The sequence below is a fragment of the Stomoxys calcitrans genome, chromosome 2, assembly GCF_963082655.1.
Source record: "Stomoxys calcitrans chromosome 2, idStoCalc2.1, whole genome shotgun sequence".
Classification (NCBI taxonomy): Eukaryota; Metazoa; Arthropoda; class Insecta; order Diptera; family Muscidae; genus Stomoxys; species Stomoxys calcitrans.
In genome coordinates, this window is record NC_081553.1 from 198,327,447 (window position 1) to 198,346,793 (window position 19,347).

The 19,347-nt window shown below is 41.3% G+C and overlaps 1 protein-coding gene across 1 annotated transcript in view; it reads left to right on the forward strand.

Annotated features, from left to right (window-relative positions):
- The window catches only part of LOC106084797 (uncharacterized), a 168,438-nt gene that overhangs the window by 8,913 nt on the left and 140,178 nt on the right, over positions 1-19,347 (forward strand). The window contains exon 3 of the mRNA XM_059362023.1: positions 1,637-4,605. Coding sequence (XP_059218006.1) covers positions 1,637-4,605 — 2,969 coding nt within the window. The remainder of the gene's footprint in view (positions 1-1,636; positions 4,606-19,347) is intronic.

Genomic DNA, 19,347 nt, shown 5'->3' on the forward strand with positions numbered 1-19,347 from the left:
TAAGGTATGCATTTTCACCGGATTTTGACGCAAGGTGGTTTACACATATACCCAAGGTCCGCATTTTATGCTCTCCTCCATAGGATGGGGGTATACAAATTTCGTCATTTTGTTTGTAACAACTCGAAATATGCGTCTGAGACCCCATTCTAAGTCGATCTAGCCATATCCGTCCGTCGGTCCGTCCGTCTGTCCGTCCGTCTGTCCATCCGCCTGTCCGTCCGTCTGTCCGTCCGTCCGTCTGTCCGTCCGTCTGTCCGTCCGTCCGCCTGTCCATCCGTCTGTCCGTCCGTCTGTCCGTCCGTCTGTCAGTCCGTCTGTCCGTCCGTCTGTCTGTCTGTCGAAAGCATGCTAAGTTTCGAATGAGTAAAGCTAGCCGCTTGAAATCGGTCCATGTTTCGATATAGCTGGCATATAAACCGATCTTGGGTCATGACTTCTTGAGCCTCTTGAGTCCGCAATTCTCGTCCTGAAATTTTGCACGTGGTGTTTTTGTATCACTTCCAACAACTGGGCCAAGTATGGTTCAAATTGAACCATGTTATGATATAGCTGCCATATAAACCGATCATGGGTCTTGACTTCTTGAGCTTCTAGAGGGCGCAATTCTCACCCGATTTAGCTGAAATTTCGCATGAGGTGTTTTGTTATGACTTCCAATAACTGTGCTAAGTATTGCGCAAATCGGTACATAACCTGATATAGCTGCCCTATAAACCGATCTGGGATCTTGACTTCTTGAGCCTCTAGAGGGCGCAATTCTCATTCGATTTGGCAGAAATTTTGTACAACGGCTTCTATCATGTCTATCAAATACGTGTCTAATATGGTCTGAATCGATCAATAGGTTAATACAGCTCCCGATTTAGCTTCTTGAGACCCTACAAGGCCCAATTCTTATCCGAATGAACTGAAATTTTACACAATGACTTCTACAATGTTTAGCATTCATTCATGGTCCATATCGGACTATAACTTGAATAGCTCCAATACCATAACAGTTTTTATTCAATATTCTTTGTTTGCCTAGAAAGAGATACCGCGCATAAAACTCGACAAATGCGATCCATGGTGAAGGGTATATAAGATTCGGCCCGGCCGAACTTAGCACACTCTTACTTGTTCTTGTTAAATTCAAAAAAAAAAAAGTTTTGTTGATTTTATTTAAATTTTAACTTTCCCTAGTATGTCACACTCCATGCTTGTTTTTTCTTAGAACAACAGATTTTTTTTTTATATATTTTTTTAAAATTTTTTCTTATTTTTTTTTTATTTTCATGTTTCTTTGCTGTATTGGCGAATCTCTGGCATGGATGATCTCTCGAACAAAATCTCTCGAATTATGGTTTGCTTGGTATGATGACGTTTCTTTTTTTTTCATTACTTCTGTTGGTCTTGCCTCGTCACACGATTTTGAAAAAAAAAACACACACACTGTCTTTTTTAATGATCATCTGCTGCTGCTGCTGCCTTGTTTTCCGGTGGGGATATGGGGGATTTTGGGGATATTTTTACTTTGACGGGATGACGAACACCACGCACTTGGCTGCTTGCGACTTGGGCGCTAACGACAATAATTATGATGCTGTTTTATTCTGGTTGTTGCTGTTGTTCATGGGGATTACTAAATGTTTAGCTAAAAATAGAAACGAATATCTAGCAAGGCGCACCGAAATAGCAACAAAAGCTGCAACCACAACACCAACATACAACAAAAAATCCATCTCCTTGCCAGCCACACCAAATCTATCACAATTACGTCGACCTGTTGCCTTGAGTTATAGGAAATTGGAAGGTGTTACGGTGAAAGAGGGGGTTGACAAAACTTCCATGCCTTTGGCCTATGACCATTGGAGAACGGAACCATGCTGCTATCATAATGGGGAAAAGCTGCAGCAGGAGCAGCATCAGCATCAACATCAAACATTTACTAAATCCTCTTTAGATACCAACAAAAATAGATCCATGTTGCTTAAGCATCCTGGACGTTATGAGGAGCCCACACATCTATTGCCAAACTTTGGCACCACTCAAAGCAATAATGGCCACAGCAGCAGCAACAACAACAACAACAACAATGGTGGCACCATGTGTGCCAACATTGTTATGGTGGCCAATGCTGCTGCCAATGCTTCAAACCAAACAAAACCCTCCAACAACAAAACTTTGGGCTGTTTTGCCCAACATCAAACGCAGCAACATGCAACCCCAACCCCAACACCAACCGATCGTTACGTTTACAATGGCCATACTCAAATTCAAAATTCACCACGCTCTGCTGGTGGATTTCTACGCTGCGAGCCTTGTTGCGAGAGCATGGGCAGCAAGAATAGTGGCCAAAATAATGGTTTAAAGCACACCTCATCCTACTCGGCCATGTATCAGCCATCCGATACGGAAACAGTCTCTGAATTGTCGTCGTATCGCTTTGTAACGGATGAAGATTTGGAAATTGTTCACAAAAATTATAGAAAATCTCCTACTCAACAAGAACAAGAACAACACGAACAACAACAACAAGAACAACAGCAGCAGCGGCGGCATATAAACGAATCGCAAACGTTGACGCCGCCCTCGTTGGGTGATTTGTGTGTTGTGAACAACTATGACGACAAGAGTATAGAAAACGATTTCTCGGAAAATCTAACGAATAATCACGAACTCTACACGCCGACTAGTAATAATAATAATTATAATAATAACAACAACAACAACAACAACAATTGCTATATAAATAATAATAAAAAAAATCATTTTTTTAATCATACACCAAGAATAAATGCCAACGAATTTCCTTCATCAGCCTCGCATTCATCTTCTCTCATATACAACAACAACAACAACAACGAACTACATCATCAGCTGACTTATAATCCAAGTTTTACCACTGCCCGCCAAGAACCCCAGGGCCATGAGGCTGCTACAAATTGCTGCTATTCCATAGATAAGTCTCAGAGTGATAAACTGATCTATTATCAGTCCTATGCCCAGGTGACAGAGCCTGTGCAAATACCTACAACATCGCCAGCGCCGCACCATAACAACGGCCAAGAAGAATTGCTTTCCTCTTCGTTGCCGCGTAATTATGGCAGTGATTTTGAAGGCACCTCGTTTGCACGCCATTTGTATTTGAGGCAATCCCTGAGATCCTACAACAAAGGGCCTCCTCCCATACCACCCAAGCCTTCGGCAGAGGAGGATATAGCAGAGCCCTCATATGATCCCCAGAGATTTTATCGCAAATTACAGAAATTTGAAAAACAGAATACTGTCATCAATCAAGCTCTGACCAGGGATAGTCTACGCTCCACCCAGGAAAGATCCATAACTCCAGAACGTTGTGAGCTATTGAATTGTTTTCCCTCATACAATAGAAAATCCCACAACAACAATAAGGACAAGCCAAACGATGATGTAGAATCTCTACCCAAAGAGACATCATCTTATCAAGAATCTTCAAATGGTTCCCATAGCAGCAGCAACAACAACAGCCTTAACCATGCCTATCGACCTGCCTCAAGTGATTACTCCTCTAGCCCTAAGCGTACATTGCGCTATGATCATCATGGTCGTTTAAAATCTTGCCATATATCACAATTGCCCATAACCTCCACGGGTTATCGCAGAAATTCCTTGGATAACGAATCACAGCCCAGAGTTTTCACCCATACCCCCTTGAAATTAACACCCACCTTAACGCGTAAGTTTACCTATACTCCAAAACATACCATAACCGCGGAGCTAACCGAAGTGAATGAGGAGGAATACGAAATAAGTGATAAAACACAAAATAAAATAAATGCAGAAAATCTTAATCAAAGTGCAGACATAAACCGCAGTAAAGTCATCAACCTAACCAACGTTAATAGTGAAAATATAAAATCAGCCAGAGATTATGAAAATATTTTGTTTAGCCCACAAAAAATCAAAAGTGAAGATCCTTATCAAGTTTACAAGCAATGCGTTAGCCAAGACGCAAACCCAATAAAGTGTTTGAGCACAGATAACAACCAGGTGAAAAGTGAATCTCAAAATGGCCATGCGTTATTAAGTGAAGTGAACAAGCAAAGTTTTGAACCAAATCAAGAATGTTCCATTGGCAAACCTAATCTTCAGTTAAATACCAATTACAGTGTTGCCAACCCTTATAATTCTCCGAATTCTCCAAATTCCCCAACATCACCTTCGGCCTCATCACAAGGTCTCATCACATCACCCTCACGCCATATTGCTGCCAAGAAATCCCAATTTCCAGATAACCCCCAAGGGGGATGTGTTCATCCTCCAAGCCCCTTGTGGCTAAGTTCGGAGACCATTGAATCACAGACTTCTTCATCACAACGTGGCGGCTTGGATGAGACTCAATCGAATTGTAGTGATCAAACCACCATATTTCATTTCGAACAGGACTGTTCATCTTCCTCATCACCTTCGTCTCTGCTATATGGTTCTCCCTCACAGTCCAACACTGCAGGTGGTGGTAATTTTCTGAAAGGCCCACTTTTGGTGAGACGTCTACCGGCTATACAATCATTTGGATATATACCCACACATTCAAGTTCGCTGGGTTCGAGTGCCAATGTGCCAGAGTACATTGAGAAGGAGGTGAGTACAAATTCATAGTTAGTCTTATTGTTGATATATTACAAGTAAGGGATTCTGGAGGGGGTCGACTATGTAAGACCTTAAACTACTGTACATTTACACTATAAGATCAAAAGTGTTGTGAATAGGGACTTATAAGTGAGAAACATATATAAGAAGGAATGTGGGCTATATTTAAATCTGATCCAAGTATTTATACCCCCCACCAAAGGATAGGAGGAATATTCATTTAGTCACTCCATTAGCAACATATCGAAAGATCCATTTCCGACCCTACAAAGTGTATATATTTCGGAACATCGTAAAATTCTAAGACGATTCAACGATGCCCGTGTGTCTGTCCGCCTGTCCGTCCGTGTGTCAGTCCGTTGTAATCGCGCTACAGTCTTTAAAAATTGAGATATTGAGTTGAAATTTTGCACAGACTCGTATTTCTTCCATACGCAGGTTAAGCTCTTGAATGGACCATAGCGGACCATATTTGGATATAGCTGACATATAGACCGATGTGGCGATTTTGGGTCTTAAGCCTATATCAGGCGCTTTTATTACTTGATTTTGCCTGAAAATGTGATCAGTGAGTTGTACCAAGATTCCCAACATCTGTTCTGAATATGGTACTGATCGGGCTATAGTTAGATATAGCTGCCATAGAGACCTATCTTCAGCTTTAGGGTTTAAGGACTATAAAAGGCTGATTTTGCTGAAATTAGAAACAGTGAGTTGCTCTAGGGGAGGCCACCGTAGAGGAAGGGTTTGTATATCTGCCTATGACGCTGAACGCCTGGGTTCGAATCCTGGCGAGACCATAAGAACAATTTTTCAGCGGCGGTTTTCCCCTCCTAATGCTGGCAACATTTGTGAGATACTATGCCATGTAAAACTTCTCTCCAAAGAGGTGTCGCACTGCGGCACGCCGTTCGGACTCGGCTATAAAAAGAAGGCCCTTTGTCATTGAGCCTAAACTTGAATCGGACTGCACTCATTGATATGTGAGAAGTTTGCCCCTGTTCCTTAGTAGAATGTTCATGGGGAAAAATTTGCATTTAAGTTGCTCTAGGGGGCTCGACATCTGACCCGAATATGGTGTATATGAGTATATATAGCTGCCATATAGACCGAGGTGCCGATGTAGACTTTTAAGCCTATAATAGGCGCATTTATTACCGGACCTTGTTGAAATTCAGAACAGTGAGTTTTATGAGAGCCGTCGATATCCGGACTAAAAATTACCCAGATCAGAACATATTTGGATATATCCACCATATAGACCGATCTGCCGATTTTGGGTCTTAGGCCCATAACAACCGCATTTATTACCCGACTTCCCTGAAATTTGGAACAGTGAGTTGTAGCAAAACAGAAACCCATTACCTGTCCCGAATATGGTCCAGATTGGGCTTTATTTAGATATAGTTGCCATAGGGACCGATCTTCAGCTTTAGGGTCTAAAGACCATAAAAGGTGCATTTATTCACCGATTTGGCTGAATTAAGTGAGTTGCACTAGGGGCCTCGACATCCAACCCGAATATGGTGTATATCGGAAAATATTTACATATAGGCCGATATGCACATTTTGGGTCTTAAGCCTATAACAGGCGTATTTATTACCCGATTTCGCTGAAATTTGGAAATGTTACTGTATGGAGCTTCTAGGCACCTGAACCAAAAATGATGAAGATCGGTCTATATTTGGATATTTATATGGATATAGTAGTGTTTTAATGAATTTGCATAATAAAGATATCCCTGGTGGGGGATATCGATTTTGTCCATATAGATGGACAGACAGGGCAGAATGAAAGATAGACTGGCAGATAGAGACACAGGCGGACAGACGAACATAGTAAAATTGATGAACAGGCAGATAGACAGAGAGAAGATAGACAGTCACATAGCGAGACAACGAGACAGCCAAACAGAGAGATTGGAAGACAGACTGAAAAATAGACAGAAAGACAGACAGAATGACAGAAACACAGACAGATAGACATCGAAACAGTCAGACCTCTTAACTGATGGAGAGATAGGAAGACAAGCAGAAAAATAGACAGAAAGACAGCAGACAGATAGACAGACAGACGGCCAAACAGATGAACAGATAAGAAGACAGTAAGAAAAGTAGACGGAAAGACTGGTAGTATGACAGAAAGGGAGGCAGACAAAAAGACAGACAGATGGACGGACAAATCAAAATCGATAGACAGACAGACAAAAAGACAGAACAGATAAACAGATGGATAGACGGACCAAGCTAAATCGAATCAGAAAGTTAGTCCGAGTTGTGTGAACCGATTTGGACCATACTTTGTTCAGTTATTGGACGTCAAAATAAACCACTTCATGCAAAATTTCAGTCAAATCGAATATTGCGCCCTCTAGCGGCTAGAGAAGTGAAGATCCGATATTGCGTTTTTTATGGGAGCTATATCAGGTAATAAACCTATTTGGACCGTACTAGGTACATTTGTTGATGGTGACACCAAAACACTTCATGCAAAATTTCAGGCAAATCGGATATTAATTGCGCCCTCTAGAGGATCAAGAAGTCAAGATCCGAAATCGGTTTATATGGGAGCTATATTAGGTTATGAACCGATTTGGACCATATTGGGCCCAGTTATTAATGGTCAAATCAAGACACTTCATGCAAATTTCAGCCAAATCGAATATTAATTGAGCCCTCTTGCGGCTCAAGAAGTCAAGATCCGAAATTTGGTTTTTATGGGAGCTACATAACGTTTAGAACCGATTTGAACCATACTTGTCGCAATTGTTAGAAGTTAAAACAAAAACACTTCATGCAAAACTTCAGCCAAATCGGATATTAATTACGCCCTCTATAGGCTGAAGAAGTCAAGATCCAAAATCGGTTTTTATGGGAGCTATAACAGGTTATGAACCGCCGTAGACCATACTTGGCACAGTTGCTGATACTTCATAAAGAAAAACATTTCATATAAAATACCTCTAGCGGCTCAAGAAGTCCAGATCCGAGATCGGTATATATAGGAGCTACATCAGGTTATGAACCGATTTGGACCAAACAGTAGTTGGAAGTCAAAATAAAAACCTTAGTGCAAAGCTTCAGCCAAATCGAATAAGAATTGCGCCCTATAGATCCTTAAGAAGTCAAGATCCAGGATCTGCTTATATGGGAGCTATATCAATACATGGACCCATGTAGCCCATTTACAATCCCAACCGACCAACACTTATAGAAAGTATTCGTGCAAAATTTCAAGCGTCTAGCTTTATTCATACGATAGTTTGCATGCTTTCGACAGACGGACGGACAGATGGACGGACAGACGGACGGACAGTGGATGGATGGACAGACGGATGGGCAGACGGACGGACTGGACTAAATCGACGTAGAATATCAAGACGAACAAAAATATATTTAATGCGTCTGAGATCAATATTTTGATATGTTACAAAGGGTGGAGGCCACCGTAACGCAGATGTTACCATGTCCGCCTATGACGCTGAACGCCTGGGTTCGAATCCTGGCAAAACCATCAGAAAAAATTTTCAGCGGTGGTTTTCCCCTCCTAGGTAACTATGCCATGTAAAAACTTCTATTCAAAGCAGATCGCACTGCGGCACGCCACGTCGTTCGGACTCGGCTGTAAAAAGAAGGTCCCTTATGATATGTGAGAAGTTTGCCACTATTTGCAAAATTTGCATTTTTACGAACAGAATGATGAAATTAGTTTACCCTGCATCCTATGGTGGAGGGTATAAAAAGAAGGAAAAGGAACTCTAATTGAAAAATATGATTATGAAGTACGAGTCCCCTGCTCCGATCCGGAGGGGAAACAGGGAGATGGTGTATAAAAAATAAATAAAAATTTAGGTACAGAATAGGTAGGAAACCCTTTTCCATCATGGAACCACTGATGTGCTTCCATGGAGTGTCAACCCACACTCACTCGACTGCCAAGTATTAGGATGTTATCATATCTCTCGTCGAAACAAAGAAACAAATCCACCTGTGCCTCTGGGGCTATATGGTCGATCGTGCAGGACTGGAGTATGACTCCCGTAATTCTCTGTAATGCCCTTGTCCTCCTTCGGTTGGTAGAAGGCCAGAGTGTTCTGGCAATCCGAAATCTATCTCCAGACTCCTCTCGTCTTAGCCTTCGCACTAGTCATCTCCTCCACTTTGTGCACTGTAATGGAAGCAACAAGGACAAACTTCTCACATATCAATGATTTCTGCTCGATTCAAGTTTTAAGCTCAATGATAATGGACCTCTTTTTTATAGCTGAGTCCGAACGGCAGAGCGACACTATTTTGGGGGAAAGTTTTAACATTTTAGGAGGGGATAACCACCTCTACAAGTTTTTTTTATGTTCTCACCGGGATTCGAACCCTGGCGAATCCCGGTCATAGGCTGACATGTTTACCTATGCGCTACAGTGGCCTTAACTACTACTACAATGTTTACTAGTTCGACAAAAGGCACGAATACAATCAGCCACAGGTCTTCTTGCGGTGGAGAATCCTCTCCTGGCTTACTCGTCCACCCTTTCATTTCCCAGGATATCGACATGTCCGGAAACTCAGGCCAACATAGCAGTCGGCTTAGGGCCTCCAAACACTCTGTCACGCACTTCGACTTCACTGTTTCGAACTCTAGGCCCTGAGGGCTCCCATGTCCACATATATCCTGAGTTTTGAAAGTGCCAAGTCCGTCTTCCGAATCACTTTTGCGTCCAAAGTAATGGCACATACTTCTGCCTGAAAGACCGTGCACTAGTCCAGCAGTCTAACTGACATGGGAATGCCGAGTGTCTCTGAGTAGATCCCGGAGCCATCGGTGAGACCGAGGTCTCATCCACTTCAAATATAGCACCCGCCTTGCACTCCTACCTTTTGGAAAAGCGAATTCTGATAATCCTTTCCTCCTCTCTTGAATCGGTATCGGTGAAAAGTAGTCTGAGACCTTCCGAAGCCTACCCCCTTCATTAATAGTATCCATAATCGAACTGTGGCTGCGTCCGCATTCTTTCAGCAAGTCAACTTCCCTCAACCTTAGCTTGACGTACAGTCCCGCAACTCAACAGATAGTATATTCAGCATCGCCTCCAAACATGCCTGCGGTGTGAAGCTTCCATGACTCCAAAGCTGGCCAGTCTTTCCACCTTCTGAAGCTTCCTGTTGTGTGTCCTTTTTTCCACAGCCTTCCACAATAAGCAGTGCACCATAGGTCAGCACTGGTCGTGTACCTCCAGTAAATCATCTTCGGGCAAGTCGATAGTTAGTCTATATAGAAGCTATATTTTAGAATGGTTCGATAGGAACCATGTTCGCAAGGATGTGTAGGGGCCTACATCAGATCATTGTTCCAAATTTTAGAGAAATGGGTTTACAAATACGGCTTTTATAGGAGCTCTCCTCTTAAATGGGTAGCCCTTTCCATATGTCAGCGATATCAAAATATGTTCCGCCATGTTCCACACTCGGCAAGGCTGCCAATATGTTAATAGACATACGTTTGAATGGACCTACACCTACAGGTGGAAAGACGGAAGGAAACAGGAAGTTGACCCGAAGATGAGTTACTGAACTGTGAGACAGTGTTGAAATATAAGGCACTGGCATGGGGATGGCTGTGGATGGGAGGACTCGAACAAAAGAAAAACCGGACAAAGAATCGCAGAGTACTACATCGCAGGCTAATTTGGAATTGCGGCTAAGGAGACTCGGCATTTTGAAAGAGGACGGGTATTTTGTAGTATACCCGGACTATTCTGGAAACGAAGAAACAGATTAGTAAGGTATCCGACTACCTAGCATCGACAACGATTCTTGATAGGATTTTTAGGATTAGCTTTTCCTACAGAGGGATTGGTCGGCGAATACTGTGTTTTAGGATTGTGTGGAGACAAGGATTAGGTATGGGATCTACTTTAATGTACTCGAGATCGATAGCAGACTGAGACTGTCGGAAGAGTGTATGGAAAGAATTAACCACACTCCAAGCTCAAGAAATCGAAGTGCATGGCGCAGTGTTAAGCACCCCTGATTAAAACCAGTCTTATGAATGAGCTCTGATTTGAGGCCCACGGCACGACAATATTTAGGCAAATAAGGCATGGCGAACGAATATGGCATGAATGGCTTTTTGCCGCAAGCGAACCAATCGTCTCTTGCACACGTGGCATTTGTCAAGCAATTGATCATAGTAGGTTAGGTTAAATTGGGATGATAGGTGACATTTGATGTCTAGGTTTCCGCCGGGGCAAAGTGTGTGACCCTTCGTGATTTCTCTATAGCCTTTCTCTCTTCGATCTAGGCAGATTGATTGTCGACACCAATGATTGCTTCAATAGTTTTCAACGTGATTACTGGGGCCACCGCAGCACAGAGGTTAGCATGTCAGCCTATGACGCTGAACGCCTGGGTTCGAATCCAGAAAAAACATTTTTCAGCAGTGGTTTTCCCCTCGTAATGCTGGCGACATTTGTGAGGTACTATGCCATGTAAAACTTCTCTCCAAAGAGGTGTCGCACTGCGGCTCGCCGTTAGGACTCGGCACTCATTGATATGTGAGAAGTTTGCCCCTGTTCCTTAGTGGAATATTCATGGGAAAAATTTGCATTTGACTGTCCTTCGTTATTAGCTTCGGCTATTTGGAAGCCTTCTTTATATTAAAGAGTTCTTCAATCAATCAGACAAAATCTGATAATACAACCGGAAAACAACGAAATATATTCCGATTTGGACCAAATACTAATAAGTATTGGGTTGCCCAAAAAGTAATTGCGGATTTTTCATATAGTCGGCGTTGACAAATTTTTTCACAGCTTGTGACTCTGTAATTGCATTCTTTCTTCTGTCAGTTATCAGCTGTTACTTTTAGATTGCTTTAGAAAAAAATTGTAAAAAAAGTATATTTGATTAAAGTTCATTCTAAGTTTTATTAAAAATGCATTTACTTTCTTTTAAAAAATCCGCAATTACTTTTTGGGCAACCCATAACATCACCTATATCTAAAAAATAAACTAATATGAACTACATACAATACGGATGTCGACAAGCCTAACATATGTCACTGTGTCAAATTTTAATGAAATCGGATTTTAAAGACTTTTAATCGAGACATCGGTCTATATGGCAGCTATATCCAAATCTGAACCGATTTAGGCCAAGTTGCAGAGAAATGTCGAAGAGCCTTACATAAAGCACTGTCCCAAATTTTGGCGAAATCGGCCAATAAAAGGCGCCTTTTATAGCCCCAAAACCTATAACCGAGAGATCGGTCTATATGGCAGCTATATTCAAATCTGGACCGATCTATGCCATAATGCAGAAATATGTCAAGGGGCTTAACTTGACCCTCTGTCCCATATTTCGGCGACATTGGACAATAAATGCACCTTTTATGGCCCCAAAACCTATATCTGAGAGATCGGTCTATATGGCAGCTATATCCAAATGATCAGATCAGACGCAACTCACTGTCCCAAATTTCAGCAAAATCGGATAATAAATGTGGCTTTTATAGGCCTAAGACCCTAAATTGGAGGATCGGTCTATATGGCGGCTATATCCAAATCTGAACCGATCTGGGCCAAATTGGCGAAGGGTGTCGATGGGCCCAACACAACTCACTGTCCCAAATTTCAGCAAAATCGGATAATAAATGTGGCTTTTATGGGCCTAAGAACCTAAATCGGAGGATCGGTCTATATGGCGGCTATATCCAAATCTGAACCGATCTGGGCCAAATTGACGAAGGATGTCGAAGGGCCCAACACAACTCACTGTCCCAAATTTCAACAAAATCGGATAATAAATGTGGGTTTAATGGGCCTAAGGCCCTAAATCGGCGGATCGGTCTATATGGGCACTATATCAAGATATAGTTCGATATAGCCCATCTTCGAATTTAACCTGCTTATGGACAACAAGTAAAAAGGCATTAAGTTCGGCCGGGCCGAACTTTGGATACCCACCACCTCGGGTATATATATAAACCACCTTTCATCAAAATTCGGTGAAAATTTCATACCTTATACTCATATACCTCATACCGATCTGAACTATATACGACACGGATGTCGAAAAGCCGAACATAAGTCACTGTGTCTAATTTCAGTGAAATCGGATTATAAATGCGCCTTTTATGGGGTCAAGACTTCAAATCGAGATATCGGTCTACATGGCAGCTATATCCAAATCTAAACCGATTTGGGCCGAGTTGCATAAACATGTCGAAGAGCCTAACACTAAGCACTGTCCCAAATTTCGGCGAAATCGGACAATAAATGCCTCTTTTATGGGCCCTAAACCTTAAATCCAGAGATCGGTCTTTAAGGCAGCTATATTCAAATCTGGACCGATCTGGGCAAAATTGAAGAAGGACGTCGAAGAGCCTAACCAAACCCACTGTCTCAAATTTCAGCGACACCGGACAATAAATGCGTCTTTTATGGCCCAAAAACCTAAAACCTAGATATCGGTCTATATGGCAGCTATATCCAAATATGGACCGATCTGTGCGATATTGCAGAAGTTTGTCAAGGGGCTTAATTTAACTCACTGTTCCAAATTTCGGGGACATCGGACAATAAATGAGCATTTTATGGGCCCAAAACCATAAATCAAGAAATCGGTCTTTATGGCAGCTATATCCAAATTTGAACCGATCTGAACCAAATTGAAGAAATATGTCAAAGGGCCTAACACATCTCACTGTCCCAAATTTCAGCAAAATCGGATAATAAATACGGCTTTTATGGGCCTTACAACATAAATCGGAGGATCGATCTATATGGCAGCTATATCCAAATCTGGACCGATCTGAGCCAAATTGACGAAGGATGTCGAAGGGCCTAACAAAACTCACTGTCCCAAATTTCAGCAAAATCGGGTAATAAATGTGGCTTTTATGGGCCTAACACCATAAATCGGAGGATCGGTCTATATGGCAGCTATATCCAAATCTGAACCGATCTGGGCCAAATTGATAAAGGATGTCGAAGGGCCTAACACAACTCACTGTCCCGATTTTCAGCGGAATCGGATAATAAATGTGGCTTTTATGGCCCTTAGACCCTAAATCGGAGGGTCGGTCTATATGACAGCTATATCCAAATCTGGACCGATCTGAGCCAAATTGACGAAGGATGTCGAAAGGCCTAACAAAACTCACTGTCCCAAATTTCAGCAAAATCGGGTAATAAATGTGGCTTTTATGGGCCTAACACCATAAATCGGAGGATCGGTCTATATGGCAGCTATATCCAAATCTGAACCGATCAGGGCCAAATTGACAAAGGATGTCGAAGGGCCTAACACAACTCACTGTCCCTATTTTCAGCGGAATCGGATAAAAAATGTGGCTTTTATGGCCCTTAGACCCTAAATCGGAAGGTCGGTCTATATGGCAGCTATATCCAAATCTGGACCGATCTGAGCCAAATTGACGAAGGATGTCGAAGGGCCTAACAAAACTCACTGTCCCAAATTTCAGCAAAATCGGATAATAAATGTGGCTTTTATTGGCCTAAGACCCTAAATCGGCGGATCGGTCTATATGGGGGCTATATCAAGATATAGTCCGATATAGCCCATCTTCGAACTTAACCTGCTTATGGACAAAAAAAGAATCTGTGCAAAATTTCAGCTCAATATCTCAATTTTTAAAGACTGTAGCGTGATTTCAACAGACAGACGGACAGACGGACGGACATGGCTAGATCGTCTTAGATTTTTACGCTGATCAAGAATATATATACTTTATAGGGTCGGAAATGGATATTTCGATGTGTTGCAAACGGAATGACAAAATGAATATACCCCCATCCTTCGGTGGTGGGTATAAAAAAAGAATCTGAGCAAAGCTGCAGCTCAATATCTCTATTTTTAAAGACTGTAGCGTGATTTCAACTGACAGACGGACCTACGGACGGACATGTTTAGATTGTCTTAGATTTTTACGCTGATCAAGAATATATATACAGAATATAGGGTCGGAAATGGATATTTCGATGTGTTGCAAACAGAATGGAAAATTGAGTATACCCCCATCCTTCGGTGGTGGATATAAAATGCCTCTTTGAAATTTGGCATGGTTAGAGCGAGAGAGGTGCGAGAGGCCCTAGGTAGTTCGGGTGACTTTTGACAGGTCCCTAAAGTTGGTCACCTCAGTATTTCGAAAATTTGTTGGGGCTGCCAAATCTTTGTTTTTTCGGTACTATCACACAGTACGTTTGGATTGTAGACCCTGAGCTACTTCTTGTAAACCCTGAGCTTTTCCTTATATTGGGTTGCCCAAAAAGTAATTGCGGATTTTTCATATAGTCGGCGTTGACAAATTTTTTCAACGGCTTGTGACTCTGTAATTGCATTCTTTCTTCTGTCAGTTATCAGCTGTTACTTTTAGCTTGCTTTAGAAAAAAAGTGTAAAAAAAGTATATTTGATTAAAGTTCATTCTAATTTTTATTAAAAATGCATTTTCTTTCTTTTAAAAAATCCGCAAATACTTTTTGGGCAACCCAATACATGTTCCACATTTCGATATTGCCGTTACCCTTTGCCGCACTTAATGCCCGTCTTGCATATTTTTTAAGTACTTTGAGGTCGATGTTCTACCACCTTTTATGCTTCTCCTTTTTCTGTGTTCTAAGTGGTTGCTTATCTACTCTACAAATTTCAACAGGATCTTTATTTTTCTTTCTATCAATTGATGCCTTAAAATCTCCCAACTTTGTCCTTTTGCGGTTCCTAAATTTTTGAATTTTGCGAGTTTAACTTCCTTTATCATAAAGGGTATGTATTTATGCTCAAAAAAACTTATTTTCGCTGATACAGCCCAACCGGAGATAACAAATTCCTGGATATTTGTCATAGTAAGATCAAGGACTTCCCTTTTGTAAGAAATTTCAAATGTGGAGTCCACCCCTTTATTGTAGAAGACATGAGGCATTCTCCAAGGGACACCTTAGGAAACTCTCCCCCTTATGTTCGGGCCTATACTCCCCCAAAGATCATGATGGGCGTTAGCTTCGCATCCCGATAGTAAATCCTTATTACTAGCCTTACGGTATCGAAAGAGATCTCTAACCACCATCGAAAGGGGAGCCTGCCTATCATCATGCGGGAAGTAAGCGCGACAAGGTAGACTTAAATCGGCTAAGAGAGTGTGTGAGGCCGATACTTGTAAAGTAGCAAATCAAAGGGAACCACTGAGTTCTTGTGTTGGCTTTATTGGGATCTCCAATCTTTTATGTTTTGGGTCCAAGTGCTACAAAGTTTGGAAAAGTTTATTTTGATTTGATACTCTTCGACTTCCTTGACTAGCATTTTATCAATCAAAATCACATCTAGTTTATTATTTTATTTATTTTTAATGGTCTTCTCTAATGGTCTTCATGTATCAATATCTGTTCATTAAGCCAATCATATATCAAAAATTTTGAAAAAATTAAAATTTCCGGTATTGATGTCAGCTTTTTTTTTCTTCTAATTATTATGGCTAATAGGAAATCCATTGCTCTCCAATTATCAATGAGTCAATGAAAGATTTTCGAAACGAAAAATTATGTTTCATTTCAATCATACGTGGAATGATGATGTACTTCGTCTAATATACACCCGAAGAAAAAATTTGATTAGTCAACCTGCTTGTACGAAGAACAATAACAACGAGCAAAGAAAAACAATTTTGAAATCGGAAAATCGCATCCCTGTTGCTATCAATCAAAAGTATTGTGCGCTGACATCACATGACTCAGTTGCGTTCAATGGCACTCGCTTTTCTGTATAAGCTACCCAATTTTTTTTTTTTTTTTTTTGCTTCACTTGAGACTGGACGCATGGAATGTATTTTTCTCAAAGCAAATCAAGAAAAAAAAAACAAGAACAGGCGAAAAGAGCAACAAACATCAATTGTTTTGTTTATAGTATTTTGGGAGGAAAATTTGATTTTTTCGCTATGTAGCACCGCCAGTCGTATGGCTAATCCAATAAATTATTCAAAACATTTACGTACAAAAACGGGGGGTTACTTTTTAAACAAATTGATATATAATTTCAATTGAGATGGACGATAAAACCATGGTAGGTAGGCTTTGGGGGCTGTTTTTTTTTTTGCAAATTTTCCACCCGCCTAGGAAGTCCGCTGGTGGATTGTTGTTAACACATTTTCCAATTTTGTTAACAACACATTTGCCAATATTGCCCCCAGAGAATTATTTTTCCGCCAATGGCCGGAAATTTGCAGCTTCCTTTGGAGATGCGGCACATAAACAGAACACGGAAGGCGGCACATCTCACCCTGACCATGTGGCCATAAATCATTTCGCTACATTTTAACTTAACATAAATATTTATGGGAAGAATGAAAACATTAATAAGTAATTAATTCTCATGCCATTTGTATATTTTATACGATCGATTTTTTTTTTTGTTTCAAACATTTAAGAAATCTTGCAAATATTATTGAATGGAAATTAATCAACAACATCTATAAATAATGTGGGAGCAAATGATTAAATACTATATGGGCAGAAAAAAAATTATTAAAAATTATAAGTGGGGAAAGGCAAAAGATGGTCTATGCAGGCTATATAATGCACTACAACTAAGGTATACAAATAGGTTAGGTAAGAGTCTCATTCCTTTACAGACTCACTCAGACAATTTTAAGTCAATTGTGATACCAGAGGAGCGACAAACCAAGACCTCTGGTGGGAATCGAACCCACGACTCTTACTCAGGCAATCCGACCACGCTACACATAGATTTTATTTAGGTTTTGTTGGAAGCCTCCGTAGTATGTCTATGACGCTGAACGCCTAGGTTAGAATCCTGGCGAGAAAATAAGAAACATTTTTTTTCCAGATTTGGTTATCCCCTTCTAATGCTGACAACATTTGCTAGTTGAATATTTATCAGCCACATGCCACTACACACACACCTAAGCAAGTGGTCTGCTAGTTGTGCGCCCTAAGTATTAACAAGTAAAAGCGTGCTAAGTTCGGCCGGGCCGAATCTTATATACCCTCCACCATGAATCGCATTTGTCGAGTTCTTTTCCCGGCATCTCTTCTTAGGCAAAAAAGGATATAAGAGAAAATTTGCTCTGCTATTAGAGCGATATCAAGATATGGTCCGGTTTGGACCACAATTAAATTATATGTTGGAGACCTGTGTAAAATGTCAGCCAATTCGAATAAGAATTGCGCCCTTTGGGGGCTCAAGAAGTAAAATAGAGAGATCGATTTATATGGGAGATGAATCGGGCTATAGACCGATTCAGACCATAATGAACAGGTATGTTGATGGTCATGAGAGAATCCGTCATACAAAATTTAATTCCAATCGGACAAGAATTGCACACTCTAGAGGCTTAAGAAGTCAAGACCCAAGATCGGTTTATATGGCAGCTATATCAGGTTATGAACTGATTTGAACCATACTTGGCACAGTTGTTGGATATCATAACAAAAGACGTCGTGCCAAAATTCATTCAAATCGGATAAGAATTGCGCCCTCTAGAGGCTCAAGAAGTCAAGACCCAAGATCGGTTTATATGGCAGCCATATCAAAACATGGACCGATATGGCCCATTTACAATACCAACCGACCTACACTAATAAGAAGTATTTGTGCAAAATTTCAAGCGGCTAGCTTTACTCCTTCGGAAGTTAGCGTGCTTTCGACAGACAGACAGACGGACGGACGGACAGACGGACAGACGGACAGACGGACGGACGGACAGACGGACGGACATGGCTTGATCGACATAAAATGTCACGACGATCAAGAATATATATACTTTATGGGGTCTCAGACGAATATTTCGAGTAGTTACAAACAGAATGACGAAATTAGTATACCCCCCATCTTATGGTGGAGGGTATAAAAAGTAACCATGCTACTCACTACATTCATAATTGTTCTTCATGTCACATCCATCAGTTGTTTCAAGTCTGGTATTACGTATCTTCCTAAGTGCCATAGTCTGTTAACACGAAAGCTGGGTAATGACATAGGAATTGCTCCAATTCGTAATCATCTTCCCCACATGCCCTACACACGCTATCACCTGCCACGCCAAATCTGCATAGGTGCTCCTGTACTTCTATATGTCCCGTTGTAATACTAATAGCCATACTAATCTCCTTCCTACTTCTTTTCAATAAAGGCTTTGTTCAGTAGCGATCAGGATACGTCCGAATCTTTCTCCTACGGACCTGTTTTACAACTCCAATTGCTGCAACTCGAAAGATTTCGCATTCGCCATGATATAATGACAGCAGTCTTCTGGCCCCTACTTTCGTTCTCCCGTACTCCACTGTGGCTCGGCATTTAAACGATGCGGTTCGTATACTACGTATCTTCCGAGAAGGCATTAATCTACCCAAAACACTCCAGGAACGTCCGTGACCTTACCGTCCTTGTATTTATAGCCTTGATGTCCAGTTTACTGTCCGTTACTGTCCACTCGATGTCCTCGCGTTAACAAGATACCGACTCACTCATCAGGTTTCTTATCATCGCCTCGATTATACCGCGATGGTGTGACCTGCTTCTCGGACTATTCTCGGATTCAGGCCTCTACAGAACTGCAGAATGGCAAGCGGGCTAAGAGCCTCTATGGAATCCGGGCTCGGAAGGAGGTGTTCACCTCATTTTTCTGTGTCTCCTCCTATCGTCCTATCGTCGTCTGGATTATACAGCGATGGTATGACCTGCTGCTTGGGCAATCGGATTCAGG